This window comes from Barbus barbus, assembly GCF_936440315.1.
Source record: "Barbus barbus genome assembly, chromosome: 11".
NCBI classification, from domain to species: Eukaryota; Metazoa; Chordata; class Actinopteri; order Cypriniformes; family Cyprinidae; genus Barbus; species Barbus barbus.
In genome coordinates this window covers 7,534,461-7,552,618 of record NC_136739.1, presented here as the reverse complement: position 1 = coordinate 7,552,618, position 18,158 = coordinate 7,534,461, and the positions used below count along the sequence as shown (strand labels likewise).

The window sequence follows — 18,158 nt, the reverse complement described above, 5'->3', positions numbered from 1 at the left end:
CCAGAGACAACATCAGAAGTGTCTTACCTGGGCTGTGGAGAAAAAGTACTGGACTGTTGCTCATTGGTCCAAAGTCCTCTTTTCAGATGAAAGTAAATTCTGCATTTCATTTGGAAATAAAGGTCTGCAGTCTGGAGGAAGATTGGAGAGGCACATAATCCATGTTGCTTGAAGTCCAGTGTGAAGTTTCCACAATCAGTGATGATTTGGGCTGCCATGTCATCTGCTGGTGTTGGTCCACTGTGTTTTCTGAAGTCCACAGTCAACGCAGCCATCTACCGGGAGATTTTAGAGCACTTCATGCTTCCTTCTGCTGACAAGCTATGGAGATGCTTATGCTTATGGAGATGCTGATTTCATTTTCCAGCAAGACTTGGCACCTGCCCACACTGCCAAAGGTACCAAAAGCTGGTTCAGTGACCATGGTGTTAATGGTGTAAATATTTCACTATGTAAAATGAATCTATATAATATATGCGTTTCACTTTCTGAAATGAGTGACAAAAAATATTGACCTTTTTCACGATATTCTAATTTTTTGAGATGTACCTGTATTAGATAGTTAAAATGCCTACAAATTCAGGTTTTCGTCACCACCGTCAGATATGTCATCTCCATCAGTTGAATATTTTGATAATATTCCATTATGATATTTTATATTTGTTGTGGAATTGTTGATCACATGTGAAAGTGTAATCTGTCTGCTAACATGAGAATGTGTTTTGAAATGTTAAAAACATCTTCAGTGCTGCTAAAGATAAAGTTGAAATTATATTACACAGTCCAAGGTAAAAAGCACATTTTGTTAAAAAAAGAGAGAAGTTGGGAGGTTGTATCAAAGCATAGCTCAGTAGCTTAGTACATATAAGATACATTAGTTTCATTTGTCTGAGTACAAGGTTTTTATTTTTTTTTATTTTGCACCCAGTTTTGTCCCACTTCTCAAGAATGACTGGTTTATAAACTTTACTAAGTCTCAGTCATAAACGACATGTCCATGGTTCACCAGCAGCCTGATAAAGTGACCATATTGCTAGCCCTGATCCCTTATACAGAGCACTTGATGTGGCCTTATGTGAGTTATGTTTACGCACAAACACACTTTTTTTTCATAGTTAACATAGTTATCTACATACTTACAGTCTATGTGTCATGCCACCAATGTGTCCATTGCAAGGGCGTTAAAATAAACAAGTTTATTTCCAATCTGATTTGCTAGCTACCATGGTTTGTAATGTGATCGGGCGGTTCTGACAGTGTGTCTGGTTCGGTCTTTTGAGCATCGCAACTTTAAACCGGTGGTTAACAAAGATGTTAATTTAGATTGGACGGTGGATGAGTTGATTGCATTTGTTAAGCAAGATAAGACATGATGACAACAGATTCATTGTAACCACAGTTCACATGATTCATGTTTATCATGTGTATGAGTAACAGTTTGACTAAATCAGTTTTGCTTAATATTAAACAATGATTAATAATAATGGTAACTAAACTAACATACTTCTCTCTTTTAAGATGTTTCAACAAGAGTTGGATTGCCTCCACCCTAAAGAAGTTTGACTATGGTAAGTCTACACTTATTGTTCAAACAAACAAATAAGATGAACAGTTATTACATTAATATCCTGTTAATATGTGGTTGCAGATACAATGAAAATCATGCACCAGGCACATGAAGCAAAGGTAACTTTAAATCAGATCAACAACTTGTGGCTTCAATTTTGTAATATTTACATATTTGTTTAAAAAAAGCTTTTCAGCTGTTCTCCTTTCATGTTCATTTTTCCCCTTTTATTTCACAAAAGTTTAGAAATGTCCACTTGATTGTTACAAACAATCAATTTTTTCACGATGAATGGTTTTTTTAACAAAATGACTAAATCTATTAGTATTAATAATGATATGTGTTTTTCATGATTTCAGACGAATGAGCTGCTAATGAGTTTAGAGGATGATGAAAAGCTGATTCTTCGTGATGACTGCAGGTTAAGAGCATGTGGTGTTGGTATGTAAAAGCACTATTAAGATCTTTGAGATTCAATGCAGATTGCATTTGTACATTTTCATAGAATGATAAATATTTTATGTTTATGTGTAATCAATTTTTTAAATAAAAGGTATGCAAAACTGAACCTGTACCTGCTGAAATCTCTATTTCAGCACCTTTCCTCTCCTCACAGCCAGTGAGACAGAACTTGCCTTCTTCAAAATGGCAGACTATGACAAGTTGAAGGCCAATCCACAGACAGAATGGTGATGATGATCAGGATGCAACATAAGAGGTCTTGGAGTATATATGTATCAGAGGCACTTATTTTCAGCTGTGACAAGCAAGTGATCTCTTCAAGTGGGATCGAAACATCTATTTTAATTTCAATTATAACTATACTTTAATATTTATTCGTACGATTCAAATAGCTTCAGCATAGTTTCTGATGTACACGTTTGACACTTTGAAGGGAGATGTTGTCATCTCACAGAATAATTATTTTCTTGGGTATGAATACAGTACATTTCAGTGCCAAAATGTGCATTTTGAATGGCAATTATTATTATTTTTTTTACAATAAATCAGAAACAAAATATATTGTGTTATTTAAATGACACCTTGGAAGTTGATTGCCATTTTGTGAAATAAAGTTGAATGTATAAATAATGCTTTCACAACACCAAAAATACTGATTGATTGAAAGTTCAATTCAAAACTTCTTTCCAGTACAACATCCACAATAACGACAGCCAATCAGTCAGACTGGGAAAGAGAAACTCAAAATTGATTAACATTTAGTACATTTTTTTTTCAGAGCAACATATGCAGTCATTGCATAATGTACAACTGGGCCATTTAGTTTTGTGTATCTGTGTAAATAACCAGACATCCAAACATTACTTTTAAACTTTTTACATAATTACAAACAATAATTTCACACATGCATTGTTTATAACAGTTTTCACACATAACATGCAATTTTGGTCATTATTAGTACCCAGTACTCAGATGGAGTTTGCAAATTGAGTTTACACAGTAACTGGCCTTGAAGACGATCATCTGAGGTATTGGCATACTGTAGTAATAATACAAGGCACATGTTAAATCATTTTAGTGCAAACTGTATAAGCTGAGCCAGGAGTTGAAGACTTTTATACCTCAGTACGAATGACTAAGCTAAAAGCTGTGTGATACAGAGTTTTGAGTCAATGCATAGGTGTAAGACTCAAAACAAAACAATATATGATGGCTTTTATATTCTAGTGAATAGAAATAGAGAGCTGACGGTGTTGAGGTACTTTGCACGTGTGAGCGGAGCTCTAGTCTGTGTGCCTCTGAGAGAAGATCACAGCTGGTACACGCTACACCTAATAACACTAACATCCAATCAGAATACTCAACTTGACCATATAAGTTACCTTATCTGTCTTTGTATTTGTCCTTTATGAAGATGAGACAAAATTTGCCAGTGTGACAATCTCATAATGTCATTATTGTTCCCATTTTAGATAAGGCTGACTTAAAGCAGTCAGATTTTGGCCAGTCTCAAAATACTTTATAAACCTCGTCCACGCTTTGTGCGAAGCGCATCTTAGCTGTAATGTTTTTTTCACTTGCGTTCTAATTGAGACCTGCAAGTATTGACCACTTAACTGACAAATTATCTAACCCTGTTCAACACTTCATTTTATATAAGTCCTTAATTGCACTAAGTTTTCTTGTAATCATTCCCAGACCTCTATGGTATTTCATTAGCCACCACATGGTGGTGCTGTAAGAATAAACAGTTGCGTTTACTCTCCCATCCCCGGCGGATTCTTGTCAGTCTGCTGAGGATGCATGGCAGAAGAAGGAAGCAACGGCACAGCAGAACAATGCAGGGTAGAGCTACAGCCAATAAGTAGCTTGGCGGCATATAGAATGGATATGCCTCAATGTGGAAGGCAAAATCCCAGCCAAAGAAGAGCGTGTGCATGATGGACAGAGTCAGAGCAATGTAGCCCAAACCAGACTAAAGGAAGAAGAGAGAGAAAACTTTATTCAAAAAGCTGTGATTGTGCTTTTGGTTTGAATGTGTTGATTTGCATCCTAATCAAAGCCTCTGCCAAAACTATGTACATTTGAAATCACACCACAATATCTGGTCAATATCCATTTCCATGTTTCCTCCTAGCCTAAAAATGAACTATCAATCAATTTTTGCACCAAAACTAGCAAGGTATGACTAACATCAACATGTAGTATGCCAGATCAAGTGTGGCACATTGGAATTTCAAACACCAAGGATAAACTAGGCCTTCAAGAGCCACATTGTTTGGAATTTTCTGGTACAGGCTTTATTCAACCCTGTTCCTAGAGACCCAGGATGTTTCCCAATATGCAAATATTACGAGTTTTAAACTTCTCTCGTTTTCACTCGAGACAAAATAAAAATATATTGTCATTAAAGATTAAGTAAATGTTTTAAAAGATTGTGTTTTTTTTATTTATTTAATGTGCTGGGACAGTCAGTTGAACAACAAGATCACAGCACATCTTAATTCTCACAAAGATGCATTTTGTGTCCTCCTGTTCTTTCAGAGTTTGTTCTTTCGAGGTAGCCTGGCAAGACTGGTCTTTGCGTTTTTAAAACGGCTGAGTTTAACATAACTGAACCAGCTAACATAACCGAATCAAGGTCTTTAGGAATACTTGAAAAGTACAGACAAGTGTGCTTGAGAGGGGTTGGATATAATCTCTGCAGGACAGTGTATCTCAAAGGCACCCCTATGTTAAATTCCCATAGAGGCAGGCAGATTTTTATTTTTAAAGGCCAGTTACTTCATGGGTCCAGGATACTATGCATCCTGATAAAGTTCCCTTGGCTTTTGGAATTAAAATAGCCCCACATCATCACATAGCCTTCACCATACCTAGAGATTGGCATGGTTTTATTTCAGTTAGCCTAATAGCTGGTTTGATTTGCATTGAGAGGTGATCTTATGGAAAGTACTCCATGCCAATCTCTAGGTATGGTGAAGGCTATGTGATGATGTGGGGCTATTTTAATTCCAAAAGCCAAGGGAACTTTATCAGGATGCATAGTATCCTGGATCCATGAAGTAACTGGCCTTTAAAAATAAAAATCTGCCTGCCTCTATGGGAATTTAACATAGGGGTGCCAAAACTTATGCACCCTGTATTTTAAGGAAGAACATTTATTTATTTACGATACATTATTCATTCACAAAGAAAATTGGTGTCCTTAAAGGTTGGATTTTTCCCAATTTTTTTAATTAAGGCATTAAGTTCAATTTCCAAAAGATGATTTTTTATTCCTCTTTTTAGTCAACTTTAGCATGGGTGCCTAAACTTATGCATAGCACTGTACATATGTGATATTTCCCTGTTATATAATTGGCATAGAACAAACACTTTCATGTTTTTTATTCTCAGTGATTAAAAGATTAAATGGAAAAAAAAGACAAATGATTATACAACTATCAATTAGGTGGCGATATGCACTAAGCATGTAAATGACCATTTAACAAAAGAAGAAGAAAGAACCAGCATGGTGCGCTTTTTCTTATTGTCCGTTTCCATACTGACTCGTCGATTTCTCGCTCTGTTGAGAAAGTCTTGTGTGTTAACCAGGAACATACTCTGGGTTGAAAGAACTTACTCCCGGATGTGTTTTTGGAACCAGCATACCTTGAGTAAGCAAGGTTTGGGTTAATCAACCGAGAGTTCATGGTTTAGCAGATGGTAAGTTAACCCTGCTTTCTGGAATCCCCCCCTGCTTATGGAAAGCTTCCTTCCTACAGAGCTTAGCTCCAACTCCAATCAAACACAATGAACAATCTAATAAAGGTGTTCAGGGTTATTTAAAAAATACAAGCAGGTGTGTTGGAATAGGGTTGAACTGAACTGCAGGAAGCAAGTAGCAGTTGCAGGGTTACCTATCCTTGGTTTATGCAGAGTAGCTACTGGTTCACCAAAGCTCCAGCCAAAGTAGTTATATGTGATTAATGTGTTACAGCAGTGCTTCCCAAGCCTTTTCCTGAGAGCAAACCAACAGTGCAAATCATAGAACTCTTCCTAATCAAACACACCTGATTCAACTCTATAGAGACACTAAGAATTGAAAAGGATGGGTCAGATAAGAGAGATATCCAAAAAAATGTGCTATTGGTGTGCCTCCAGGAACAGGATTGAGAAACACTGTTATGGTGTGCATGGCCTCACCTGTACAAACGTAAACTCTCTCCAATTGAGAGTGTTGCCCACTGAGGGTAGGGAAGTGATGGCCAGTAAAGAAAGGACACCCAGGCCCAGCACTCCACAAGAAAGGTACAGCTCAGATCGCCAAACACCCAGCTCATCCCAGGGCTCCTCTGTACCCGCGTTAACCTGATATGTTCAGACAAACACACAGCAGACACTATACTTAACAGTTGTGATGTACTTCAGGTCACATTCTAAACCTTTAAAGATCTATATTCTCAGGTTGGCGCACCTGTCTGTAGGCAGTATTGACAATCCGGTGCAGTGTAATTCTGCGCAGCGGCTGGCAAAGGCTGTAGACACCATGCAATGCTGCACAAAGGAAGCTCAACAGGCCCAGTTGTTTCCTCCGCTGCAACCAGTTGTCCAACCAGGATGGGAAACGCCTGTACTTGGTGCCCCTCCAGAGCTGCAACCACGCAGCAAACAATCCTGGGAAGTATACGAGTGCCAGGGTAACCAAGGCTACTGCTGGAAGGCTCTCGTTCACCAGGTCAAGGGTGAGACGGTAGAAAGCATTGTGTCCTTGTCCAAGAAAAGGCAGCAAAATTCCCCGCAGGAAACCATAGCCATAGAAAAAGAGAAAAAGGAGGAAGGTGACAACAACCGGGCCACTCCAAGATGGGAACAGGCGCAATGGGGCTACCTCAATTTCTCGAGCAGCAGACAAGCCACCCATATCCACAGGGTGGAACCCCATCTGCCGAGCCAACTGCATAACTTTCTTCTTCCCCTCTGTACTGTTACTGCAGATCAGGACCTACAGTAGTGAAAAGTAGAAAATCACAGATTTCAAATAACCCTGTATTTGTTTTCAGCAGATACAGATAAAACAACAGCCCTGACCTGTCTGCTTCCATCATGAGCTCCAGTCTGCAGCTCCCAGGTTGAAACCGTGTTAAAACCTTTGACCACTAGACTGTCTGGAAACAGCTCAGCTAGTCGTTCCGCATTGGACGGCCCATGGATGTTCACCTCTGCTGCGTTACTTACATCCACAAGCACCTTCCCTGCTAGTGCAGACTGTAACCCCAGCAAGGAGCGGTAATGCTCAGGGAACAATGCCATAAACACTAGACACACTGCTTGTGATACTGCCCCCTCCTGGTTCCTCAACTCCACTGCATCAGGGAACAGTCCTGATGGGATGCGATTCACACAGCGACTCCCAACCACCACTCGCACACCAGACGCTACCAGCCGCACTGCCAGTGAGCGAGAGAAATCTCCAGAACCTAGTATGGCCACTGTAGGGCTGGTTAGACATACAGGCAGGGCATCAGCAGGGCCTTCAGAGTCTGAGAGCAAAGGAGTTTTCATATCTTCTGCCATAATGAACCTGAGAAGAAGAGTGTGAGGTTAGGAAATTATGTGCATTTATTAGTGCTGGGCAACAATTAATCGCGATTAATCGCATCTAAAATAAAAGTTTTTGTGTACATAATAAATGTGTGTGTACTGTGTATATTTATTATGCATATATAAAGACACACACATACAGTAAGCCTATATATTTTGAAAATACATGTATTTACATGTATATTTACATTCATATAATTTATATTATATATAAATATATTTAATGTATAAACATAACATATTTTTCTTAAATATATACATGCATGTGTGTATTTATATGTAGGCTACATAATAAATATACACAGGACACACACATATATTATGTACACAAAAACTTTTATTTTGGATGCGATTATTCACGATTAATCGTTGCCCAGCACTAGCATTTATATATTTGGACATTTCCCAACTGCTGTCCTGTTACCATTAAAGTAATAAAGGCACAAATTAAAATGTGCATTAGAGATAGAAATATTAGATATGTTTGATGAGCTATTATTAACTTATATAAATTCATTAATAGGCTACATGTGTGTAATTAACTTGCAATAATAATAATATAAACATGTAGTTTTGTTTCTGATTATTTGTGCACCACATTAAAATTACACCATATCAAAATCATTTAACATTCCACATTCTGACACACAGGAACTAGCAATAATTCCCTTTCTACAGCATAACAGAAAAACATAGGCCGATAATCTCATTCCATTTTCTCAATTTTAAATTCACATTTTTTTTTTTTTGTATGTTTATTTATGTGTATGCTATATTGCATTGTTTTAAATAAACATTGGATGACATGTATTGTTGTTGTTGTAGTTATTATTAGAGCTATTATTATAGTTAGGCTATATTGTTGACCATGTTGAAATTTCTTTCTTTTTTTTCGCCTTTCAAACGTCAGGAGGTTTCGTTTCTGCTGAAGAGGTGGGGAACGTTCTCAATTACTCAGAGCAAATGCTAAACATAACTTTTACATTGAAATTACATTCTTTAACATCATTAGTTATCCATATCGGAAAATCCATTATATGCTGATTTATCATGTAGGCTACTCAACTCACCACTTTCATATAACTTCACTTTTTCTGGCGACTCTTGGACTGTGCTGTTCCAGGACTGTATGACCGGTGCGCTTCCGTTACTGTGCACTAGAGATATGAAACTGTGTAGAAAAAGACATTTCTTATCATACTCGAACTATCTGTGTAGAACATCGGGGAGCGTTGCTGAATTCTAGTGTCAAGTTAACAGCTGATTGGTCCGAGTGATCAATATAAGATGACGTCTCGAGACCCCTCCCATTCCTTTGCGCTCCTGTGTTAACGCCCCCTACACGCAACTGACAATAGAAAATAACCTGAAATTAAATGGGATTATAAATAATGCATAATCCATGACTGGAAGAGACGTGCACTGGACACGGGCCTGTATGAAGTGCGGCGCATCGGCTGTTATTTTGCAAATATTTAGTAGACACGCATAGCGGTCTCAGCTGATCCGGATCCTGCATTTGTAAACATCTGCACGGCCGCGATAAGGACGCGGTGAACATGAGCAGAGCAGGCTTGTTACGCGACGAGGCGGGTTCTCCCTCTGCTGACTTCTCCTGCAGCTCTAACCGGACAATGACTGTGTGTGTGTCCGTGTTGGCGGCACTGGTTCTCGGTATCGGGATACTGTGCGCGCTGGCGGCCGGTCCGCTTCATGCACAGTGCTTTATTGAGTGGTATACAGGATAGTCTGACACGTTTGATAAATGTCTGCATGTGTCACACTTACTACTGATTTCTAGAAACATTTATTATGTAACACATTATTTAAATTCTTATATTGCATCAATTGCATGATACGCATATTACATATATCATATGTTCCGATTTTAACTTAATTTTTGTCTTATTTGTTTATAAGGAAAATAGGTATTCCTTGCTTTGACGTCTCCTCCCTCTTGGTCAATCAAATTAAAGAGTGGTCAACAGAAACATGTCCTGGGAAGAGTCAAAGATGCCTTTATTCTGTGAGTGTGTGCATGAATAGACTAAAGAACAAGACTTGGGATTTATGTTGTTTCGGATGATATCATACAATAAGAATCCACTGAAATTACAGTACCTCTTATAAAAAAGTGGTGGTGGTATCATGGCATATGATGGTCGGTTAGTGAGGCCATACTTTGACACAGTTCTGAATTATTACCTTGCTGAACACCCAAAAGTGTGATTCCAATTGAAATTGTCAGCAAAATTTTGCAGAGGAACCGTAAGGGGCATCTCTGGGTATGCAAAGTGTGCATGTGCATATGGGCTAGGGTGGATTGGGTGTACGCAGAGAGCAAACATCTGCTAATTTTTTTAATTAAAATGAGGGAACAAATTAATTTAATTTGTGGCCATGATAAATATTTTTTGTCTGCATGTCATATGCAGGGCTCCTAGTTTCTTGCATACATTTGTTATTTTTGCTAGAGCAGCAACATCATTGTATTATTATTATTTTTAACGATGTGCAAACGATGTATTGTGGGGCCAAAAAAAAAAAAAAACACTGTGTGAGAGGTTGGTAGCTAGCTAGTTGAAAATATATTAAAGGATGGACAAATACAATGTGTGTGTGTGTGTGTGTGTGAAACTAGTGAATGAGAATGTGAATGAGACTGATGTCAAATGCGAGAGGGAAGACTTGTCGACTAATATTAGCTGTTGCATGTCTTTGCATGAGAACAACAATGCATCTCTGGGATAACAACATTTCAGGATCTGGACATTTTTTCGTACCTTTTTTTTTTTTTTATAGGCCCAGGGCTGACTTGTTAAGCCACTGTACTGCACCTTTACTATATTTAGCATCAGGGGTCTGAAATGCTTAAAACATCATAATCATTTTCCACAACAATCAAATACACTGGATGCTAATCTTTACTCACTTCTTGTGTATTATGTTTTCTTGCTGCTCTCCATGATTTTAGGCATACCTGTATGCTTATTATGCCATGCTAACTATGCTAGTTGCCACCTACATGTGATTCTGGTTCTCTTTAGCTGGTGTCTGTAAATGCAGAGGACATCACTGCTACACACAGCACTCCAGTGATGAGGTTTGTGGATGACGTCACCTTTAACCTGAGCAGTCCAGACCCAGATTCATGTGATGTTCAGGTGAGTGTGACATTAGCTTTCTTACAAAGCTGTTCACATTCTGGATGCTACAGTATCTCACAGAAGTGAGACACCCCTCACATTTTTGTAAATATTTTATTATATCTTTTCATGTGACAACACTGAAGAAATGACACTTTGCTACAATGTAAAGTAGTGAGTGTACAGCTTGTATAACAGTGTAAATTTCCTGTCCCCTCAAATTAACTCAACACACAGCCATTAATGTCTAAACTGCTGGCCACAAAAGTGAGTACACCCCTAAGTGAAAATGTCCAAATTGGGCCCAATTAGCCATTTTCTCTCCCCTGTGTCATGTGACTCGTTAGTGTTACAAGGTCTCAGGTGTGAATGGGGAGCAGGTGTGTTAAATTTGGTGTTATCGCTCTCACTCTCTCATACTGGTCACTGGAAGTTCAACATGGCACCTCATGGCAAAGAACTCTCTGAGGATCTGAAAAAAATAATTGTTGCTCTACATAGAGCAGCCAAAGATGGCGTAGGCTATAAGAAGATTGCCAAGACCCTGGAACTGAGCTGCAGCACGGTGGCCAAGATCATACAGCGGTTTAACAGGACAGGTTCCACTCAGAACAGGCCTCGCCATGGTCGACCGAAGAAGTTGAGTGCACGTGCTCAGCGTCATACCCTGAGGTCGTGTTTGGGAAATAGACGTATGAGTGCTGCCAGCATTGCTGCAGAGGTTGATGGGGTGAGGGGTCAGCCTGTCAGTGCTCAGACCATACGCCGCACACTGCATCAAATTGGTCTGCATGGCTGTCGTCCCAGAAGGAAGCCTCTTCTAAAGATGATGGTCATGGTCTGGGGCTGCATGAGTGCTGCCGGCACTGGGGAGCTACAGTTCATTGAGGAAACCGTGAATACCAACATGTACTGTGACATACTGAAGCAGAGACTGTACCGCAGGGCAGTATTCCAACATGATAACGACCACAAACACACCTCCAAGACGACCATTGCCTTGCTAAAGAAGCCTTTGGGTAAAGGTGATGGACTGGCCAAGCATGTCTCCAGACCTAAACCCTATGAGCATCTGTGGGCAGGGCCTGAAATTAACACCCGACCACGCGCCAAATGCAGGTGAATTTTGCAATTGGCGGGTAAAACTGTCAATCTACCTGCCACATTGGCGGGTAGCCAATGAGAATTGAGTGATTCATTAGTTGTTGTTTTTTTTTTTTTTTTAAGTCTGCCATTTCGTTGGATTTTAGCTCAAAATGTGGCAGCACATTACTGGGGTAAAGAGGCCAGCTGAAACGAACAACCAACAAAAAGATGAGGATGAGTCAAAGAAAAGTAAAAGACGATGTTTTAATACAAAGTGGACAATTGGCGACAACAGCAAGGTTCGTGAGTGGCTGATTTATGACCGCAGTACAGATGAAATGTAGCTACTGCAGTGACTGCCGTATGTATGGCTCAGAGAAAGCGAAGTCAAATCCTTTTGTAATCGGGACTAAAAAGTTAAAATTAGAAGCAATTAAGGACCACCAGTCATCAAAAAGCCACCTACACACAATAAGTTGCAAAATATCAAAGACTGCGCTTCCGGAGGAGACCGCTGCGGTCAAGGCACTGACGTCCATGAAAGCAGCGCAGTTTGAGAAGATGCGACTTCTATTTCGGAACGATCACGCGATCGGCAAGAAGATGAAGCCCTTCTCTGACTACGTTTGTGTGTCACAGATGTGTGTGCGTGTGTATGTTGGGAGTTGGGAACCAGTGAGAAAATGTCCGGTACCCAGTAACTTTACCAGTAATATTTATTTAGTTCTGCTTAACGGTTCCTGAAGGCTGTAATTAACAGTTGCCAGGAACTGTCTACTGACTAAATCAGCCATCAACACAGCCGTGTGTGATTTGTTTACATACGAGCTTATAACTCAACTTATATCTGTTGAGTTAGCACGGTGTGTGTGTGTGTATACCTGTTTTTCTATCCCGGTGTGACTATGACATATGACTATGTCTGTGACACAGCAAATCAATGAATAAAAAGATTAAAAAATATATAGTCTAAGAGTTATTATTACTTATAATGATTTCGTTAATAACTTGACAGCACTTAAATGTGTATTCTTACAAGTTAAAGAATAATGTTTGTGTGATTTCTATTTTTCACCTTTATGAGGCAAAAAAACAAAAACAAAAAAAAAACTGGCTGGTAAAAAGTTACTGTGGCAGGTGGTCAAAAGAGTTAACTTCAGGCCCTGTCTGTGGGGCATCCTCAAACGGAAGGTGGAGGAGCGCAAGGTCTCTAAAATCCACCAGCTCTGTGATGTCATCATGGAGGAGTGGAAGAGGACTCCAGTGACAACCTGTGAAGCTCTGGTGAATTCTGCAAAATAATGGTGGCCACACAAAATATTGACACTTTTGTGGCCAGCGGTTTAGACATTAATGGCTGTGTTAAGTTATTTTGAGGGGACAGCAAATTTACACTGTTATACAAGCTGTACACTCACTACTTTACATTGTAGCAAAGTGTCATTTCTACAGTGTTGTCACATGAAAAGATATAATAAAATATTTGCAAAAATGTGAGGGATGTACTCACTTCTGTGAGATACTGTAAGTGTCCTGACAATAATTAAATCTTACTGGGGTAGTCTTAGAAATATTTAATCATTCTCTGTTTTTGAAATTTCCTCAGGGCCAGTCTGTCTCTCGAAGCTGGTATGCCATTTTAGACTCAGGAACAAACTACATGAACATGTTCAACCTCATGAGAGGTGAGTGAGAGAGATGGAAGGTGAACATAACTAATCTTGTGAAGTCTTAATAAGATTACTGATCAAATCTGCCACTTCCCTGAAATATGACCCATTTACTAAATTTTCAACACTATTGACAACAGGACACTTTCATAGTAATGCATTTTACCCTTTTATCTGTGTCATAATTTGGTTGTCAGAGCATTACCTTATGATATGCAATCGTGATCATGGGTTTGATCCCAGGGAATGTATGTGCTCATTAAAGGGGTCATATGATGTGATTTCAAGTCTTCCTTTCTCTTTGGAGTGTTACAAGCTGTTGCAAAGACTACAGTCTCAAAACCAAAGAGATATTCTTTATAAAAGTTAAGACTCGACCACGCCCACCTAAAATGGCTCATTCAAACACGCTCCCACATGTCTACGTCATGGTGAAGATTTGCAAAACACTGCACAAATGTATATGCAATGAAAGAAGGCGGAACTATTATTCTCGCTGTAGTATTGTTGCTGCCACTGGCGCCATGTCCTGGAGACGCTGTGTTTCGTTGTGAAAGCAAAAGTACTTTGTTTGGGCTTCCAAAAGAGGACACAACTAGAAACCAGTGGTTAAGTTATATTTACAACACTGTTCCAGAACAGTACAACCCAAATATTAGAGTGTGTGCAGCATATTTTACAGAGGACTATTTCCTGAACCTGGAAGAGTAGCCACTGTAGAGTAGCCAATAATTTGCCACTGATGATTCAAATGCGAGTTTTGAGCAGTGTAGGGTAGTGCTTGTTGTTTGTCGTTTCTCCGATCACAAATGCAGACATGGTAATGTTTACGCGGCGCAATGCAACGCGAAGCGTTAAAAGACATTATAAGTCATTATAATCAGTAATTATGTCCCCACTGGATGCAACAAATGCCTCGTTTATAATGGGTTTTATTGTTTTTGTGTTGTCACGCCAGGACACGGCATCACAATACGGTAAGGGGCGTAACATTTCCATCTCATGCTTGAGGTATTCGGCCAATCACAACGGTCTGGATAGCTGGCCAATCAGAGCATGCCTCGCTTCTCAGAACGATGAGCTTTGTAAAAATCTACACGTTTCAGAAAAGTGGTGCATAGAGGAGCAACAATTATGTACAGTATGTGGAAAATAATCTGTTTGCAACGGTACCCTGACTCTCTTTTAATCATTCTTGGCGATTTTAACAAAGCAAATCTCTCCCATGAACTGCCAAAATACAGACAGCACGTTACATGTTCCACCAGAGACAGTAATATACTGGATCACTATTACACAGCGATAAAGGACGCATATCACTCTGTCCCACGAGCAACTTTAGGACTCTCTGATCACTGTTTGGTTCATCTTATTCTGTCCTACAAGCAGAAACTTAAATCTACAAAACCTGTATTAAGAACTGTTAAAAGATGGACTAATGAAACAGAGAGGGATTTACATGCCTGTTTCTCTCTCACTGATTGGACTGTTTTTGAAGCTGCTGCCACGATCTGGATGAGCTCACAGAGACTGTAACTTCATATATCAGTTTCTGTGAGGATATGTGCATCCCCACCAGGACATTCTTATCATTCAATAATGATAAACCGTGGTTTACTGGGAAACTCAAACAGCTTCATCAGGCCAAAGAGGATGCTTACAGAAGTGGGGATACAATCTAGTATAACCAGGCCAGGAACAGACTAACAAAGGAGATCAGAGTGGCTAAAAATAACTACTCTGAAAAGCTGAGAAGAGAGCTTTCAGCCAAGGATCCGGCGTCAGTATGGACTGGTCTGAGGAACATCACCAAGTACAAGACACCACCCCCACAGTCTGTGGAGTATCAACAACTGGCTGACGATCTGAATGTGTTTTACTGTCGATTTGAAAAGGCCAGACTGACACCCAGCACCCGCTCTGATCTGCACTCCACACATTCGGCTACCCTCCCTGCAACCCCCCCCCCCCCCTCCCTCCCTCCCCCACCATTTTACCTGCGCTTAAAGTCTGTGTAGAGGATGTGAACTGGATCTTCAGAAAACAGCAATCTAGGAAAGCTTTAGGACCAGACAGTATTTCACCTGTCTTCAACAGCTTTTCACCAATCTTTAACAGATCTCTGGAGCTGTGCGAAGTTCCCTGCTGCTTCAAAGGCTCCACCATCATTCCCGTCCCCAAAAAGCCCAAAAATCACTGGCCTTAACGACTACAGACCTGTGGCTCTAACATCTGTGGTCATGAAGTCATTTGAGCGACTGGTCCTGGCCTACCTGAAGGACATCACTGGACCCTTGCTGGATCCTCTTCAGTTTGCCTACAGAGCAAACAGGTCTGTGGATGACGCTGTGAATATGGGACTGCATTACATCCTGCAACACCTTGACAAACCTGGGACTTACGCTAGGATCTTATTTGTGGACTTCAGCTCGGCCTTCAATACCATCATGCCTGACCTTCTCTCAGACAAACTCACACAGCTCTCTGTCACCTCCATCTGTCAGTGGATCACCAGCTTCCTGACAGACAGGCAGCAGCTAATGAGGCTGGGCAAACTCACATCCAGCACTCTCACCATCAGCACTGGCGCCCCTCAGGGATGTGTTCTCTCTCCACTGCTCTTCTCCCTCTACACAAATGACTGCACATCTAAAGACCCCTCTGTCAAGCTCCTGAAGTTTGCGGACGACACTACAGTCATCGGCCTCATCAAGGACAGAGACGAGTCTGTTTGCAGACAGGAGGTTGAGCAGCTGGCTGTCTGGTGCAGTCACAACAACTTGGAGCTCAACACACTCAAAACAGTGGAGATGATAGTAGACTTCAGGAGGAACCCCCCTGCACTCCCCCACTCACCATCATGGACAGCACTGTGGCTGCAGTAGAGTCATTCAGGTTCCTGGGCACCACCATCTCCCAGGACCTGAAGTGGGACAAGCATATTGACTCTATTGTGAAAAAGGCCCAGCAGAGGCTGTATTTCCTTCGCCAGCTAAGGAAGTTCAACCTGCCACAGGAGCTGCTGAAACAGTTCTACTCTGCCATCATTGAGTCAGTCCTGTGTTCATCTATAACTGTTTGGTTTGGCTCAGCTACCAAAACAGACATCAGAAGACTACAACAGACAGTCAGGACTGCTGAGAAGATTGTCTGTGCCCCTCTACCCAACCTCCAAGATCTCTATATCTCCAGAGTGAGGAAAAGGGCTAAGAAAGTCACTCTGGACCCCTCACACCCAGCTCACTCTCTCTTTGAACTGTTTCCCTATGGCCGGCGCTACAGATCACTGAGCATCAGAACAGCCAGACACAAGAACAGTTTTTTCCCCCAGGCCATATCCCACCTGAAGAACACATAACCAACCCCAGTACTGTACATCTGTAAATAACTCATCAAACTCTCATCCGTACATAAGACATATGCACATTCACAGTTCTTTCTATGGACATTTTTTCTTTTCTGTACATTTGTATTTTTATTAATGTCGTTATTTATAATTTATTGTCTATTCTCTTCATTATTAGTGTTTTTATTACCTTAATTATATGTTGTCTGCACTATGTTTGTACTTCTGTACTGGAAGTTCCTAACACAAAGACAAATTCCTTGTGTGTGTGAATACACTTGGCAATAAAGCTCTTTATGATTCTGATTCTGATTCTGATTTTTGAACCTTAAATCACATAAACACATTGCATTACACCAAATACACAAAATAATGTTCTTTTAAGCAACGTCATATTGTCACGGTTCATGAATTCACTGGTTTCTTCATGTCTCGTGTATTGTTGTTCTCTGTGTGTGTGGGTGTGTGTGAGTGGGCGTGACCGCTCACTCCAGTCATCAGCGCGCCAGCTGATCTCAATTCCTGCACCAGCTGCTGCCAATCTACTCACCTATAAAGTCTCACCGCACTTTCCTCTCCTTGTCAGATCGTTGTTGATGTCCTCTGTGTCGTTCCCCGTGTGCCGTCTGCTTCAGTGTTCCTGGTCATCGTCTGTCTGGAGTCTTCGTGGGTTTCGTCTCGTCTGGATGTTCACCGGCACTGGATTCACCGTCATCACTCGTTGGACATTCACCGGCACTGGATTCACCGTCATCACTCGTTGGACATTCACCGGCACTGGATTCACCGTCGCCACTCTTCACCACCACGCTGTTCATCGTGTCCCTGCGCCACCATCCCATCCGAGAGACTGTGCTGTGTTCGTGTCATCTGACTATTAATAAATACTTACATTGTTTCACCTGCATCTCTGCTTCCTCCTTCCAGTGTCGTGACAGAACGATCTGACCTACTATGGAAGCAGCAGGTGGAACTACTTCTTCGCGGGAGGATTTTCTAAGATCCAGCGTCTCTCGGATGGATGCCCAGGAAAAGAGCATGAAGGAGTCGTGACAGGCGATTCGTGCTCTTGTGGCGCAGGTGTCTGAGCTCACCCAGCAAATGCAACATCTACAAAATCCCGCTGCGCCACCCACACCGCCAGCTCCCTTCATACCATCGGAGAGCGTCTCCCAGTCAGAGCCCCGCCTACCAACTCCGGAACTATACAGCGGTGAGCCGAACTTTTGTCGTGCCTTTCTGACTCGCTGTGCTATGCATTTCTCCCTGCAGCCCAAGACCTTTGCCAGCGAGCA

The 18,158-nt window shown here is 40.9% G+C and overlaps 2 protein-coding genes and 1 pseudogene across 4 annotated transcripts in view; 2 read left to right on the top strand and 1 right to left on the bottom strand.

The window, feature by feature from the left end:
• The first annotated feature begins 991 nt into the window (after positions 1-991).
• Positions 992-2,260, top strand: LOC306877082 (UPF0538 protein C2orf76 homolog; annotated as a pseudogene). Its single transcript has 6 exons — positions 992-1,075; positions 1,236-1,362; positions 1,519-1,568; positions 1,649-1,686; positions 1,927-2,008; positions 2,184-2,260. The product of its transcript is annotated as a UPF0538 protein C2orf76 homolog (transcript).
• Positions 2,261-2,377: 117 nt separating this feature from the next.
• LOC306877231 (metalloreductase STEAP3-like) lies at positions 2,378-9,308 on the bottom strand. The gene is made up of 5 exons (XM_079428866.1): positions 8,686-9,308; positions 7,103-7,595; positions 6,489-7,016; positions 6,218-6,382; positions 2,378-4,004 (listed from the first exon to the last, which is right to left on the bottom strand). Exons 2-5 carry the CDS (start codon positions 7,586-7,588, stop codon positions 3,732-3,734), a joined length of 1,452 nt encoding a protein of 483 aa, XP_079284992.1. The 5' UTR covers positions 7,589-7,595; positions 8,686-9,308; the 3' UTR covers positions 2,378-3,731.
• Positions 8,935-18,158, top strand: part of LOC306877232 (uncharacterized protein) — a 28,747-nt gene continuing 19,523 nt past the window's right edge. Inside the window, exons 1-4 of one of the 2 annotated variants that reach the window (XM_079428868.1) lie at positions 8,935-9,350; positions 9,536-9,641; positions 10,663-10,779; positions 13,454-13,532. The gene's annotated coding sequence lies outside the window, so the exon portion shown is untranslated. Of the gene's footprint in view, positions 9,642-10,662; positions 10,780-13,453; positions 13,533-18,158 lie in introns of both variants that reach the window. The other variant, XM_079428867.1, reaches the window with a different exon arrangement.

Coding starts and splice junctions, on each gene's coding strand:
- LOC306877231 (XM_079428866.1), bottom strand. CDS start 7,588: ATGGCAGAAGATATGAAAACTCCTTTGCTCTCAGACTCTGAAGGCCCT. Junction 7,017..7,102: donor CTCATGATGGAAGCAGACAG/GTCAGGGCTGTT, acceptor TCACTACTGTAG/GTCCTGATCTGCAGTAACAG. Junction 4,005..6,217: donor GAGAGTTTACGTTTGTACAG/GTGAGGCCATGC, acceptor TTCTTCCTTTAG/TCTGGTTTGGGCTACATTGC.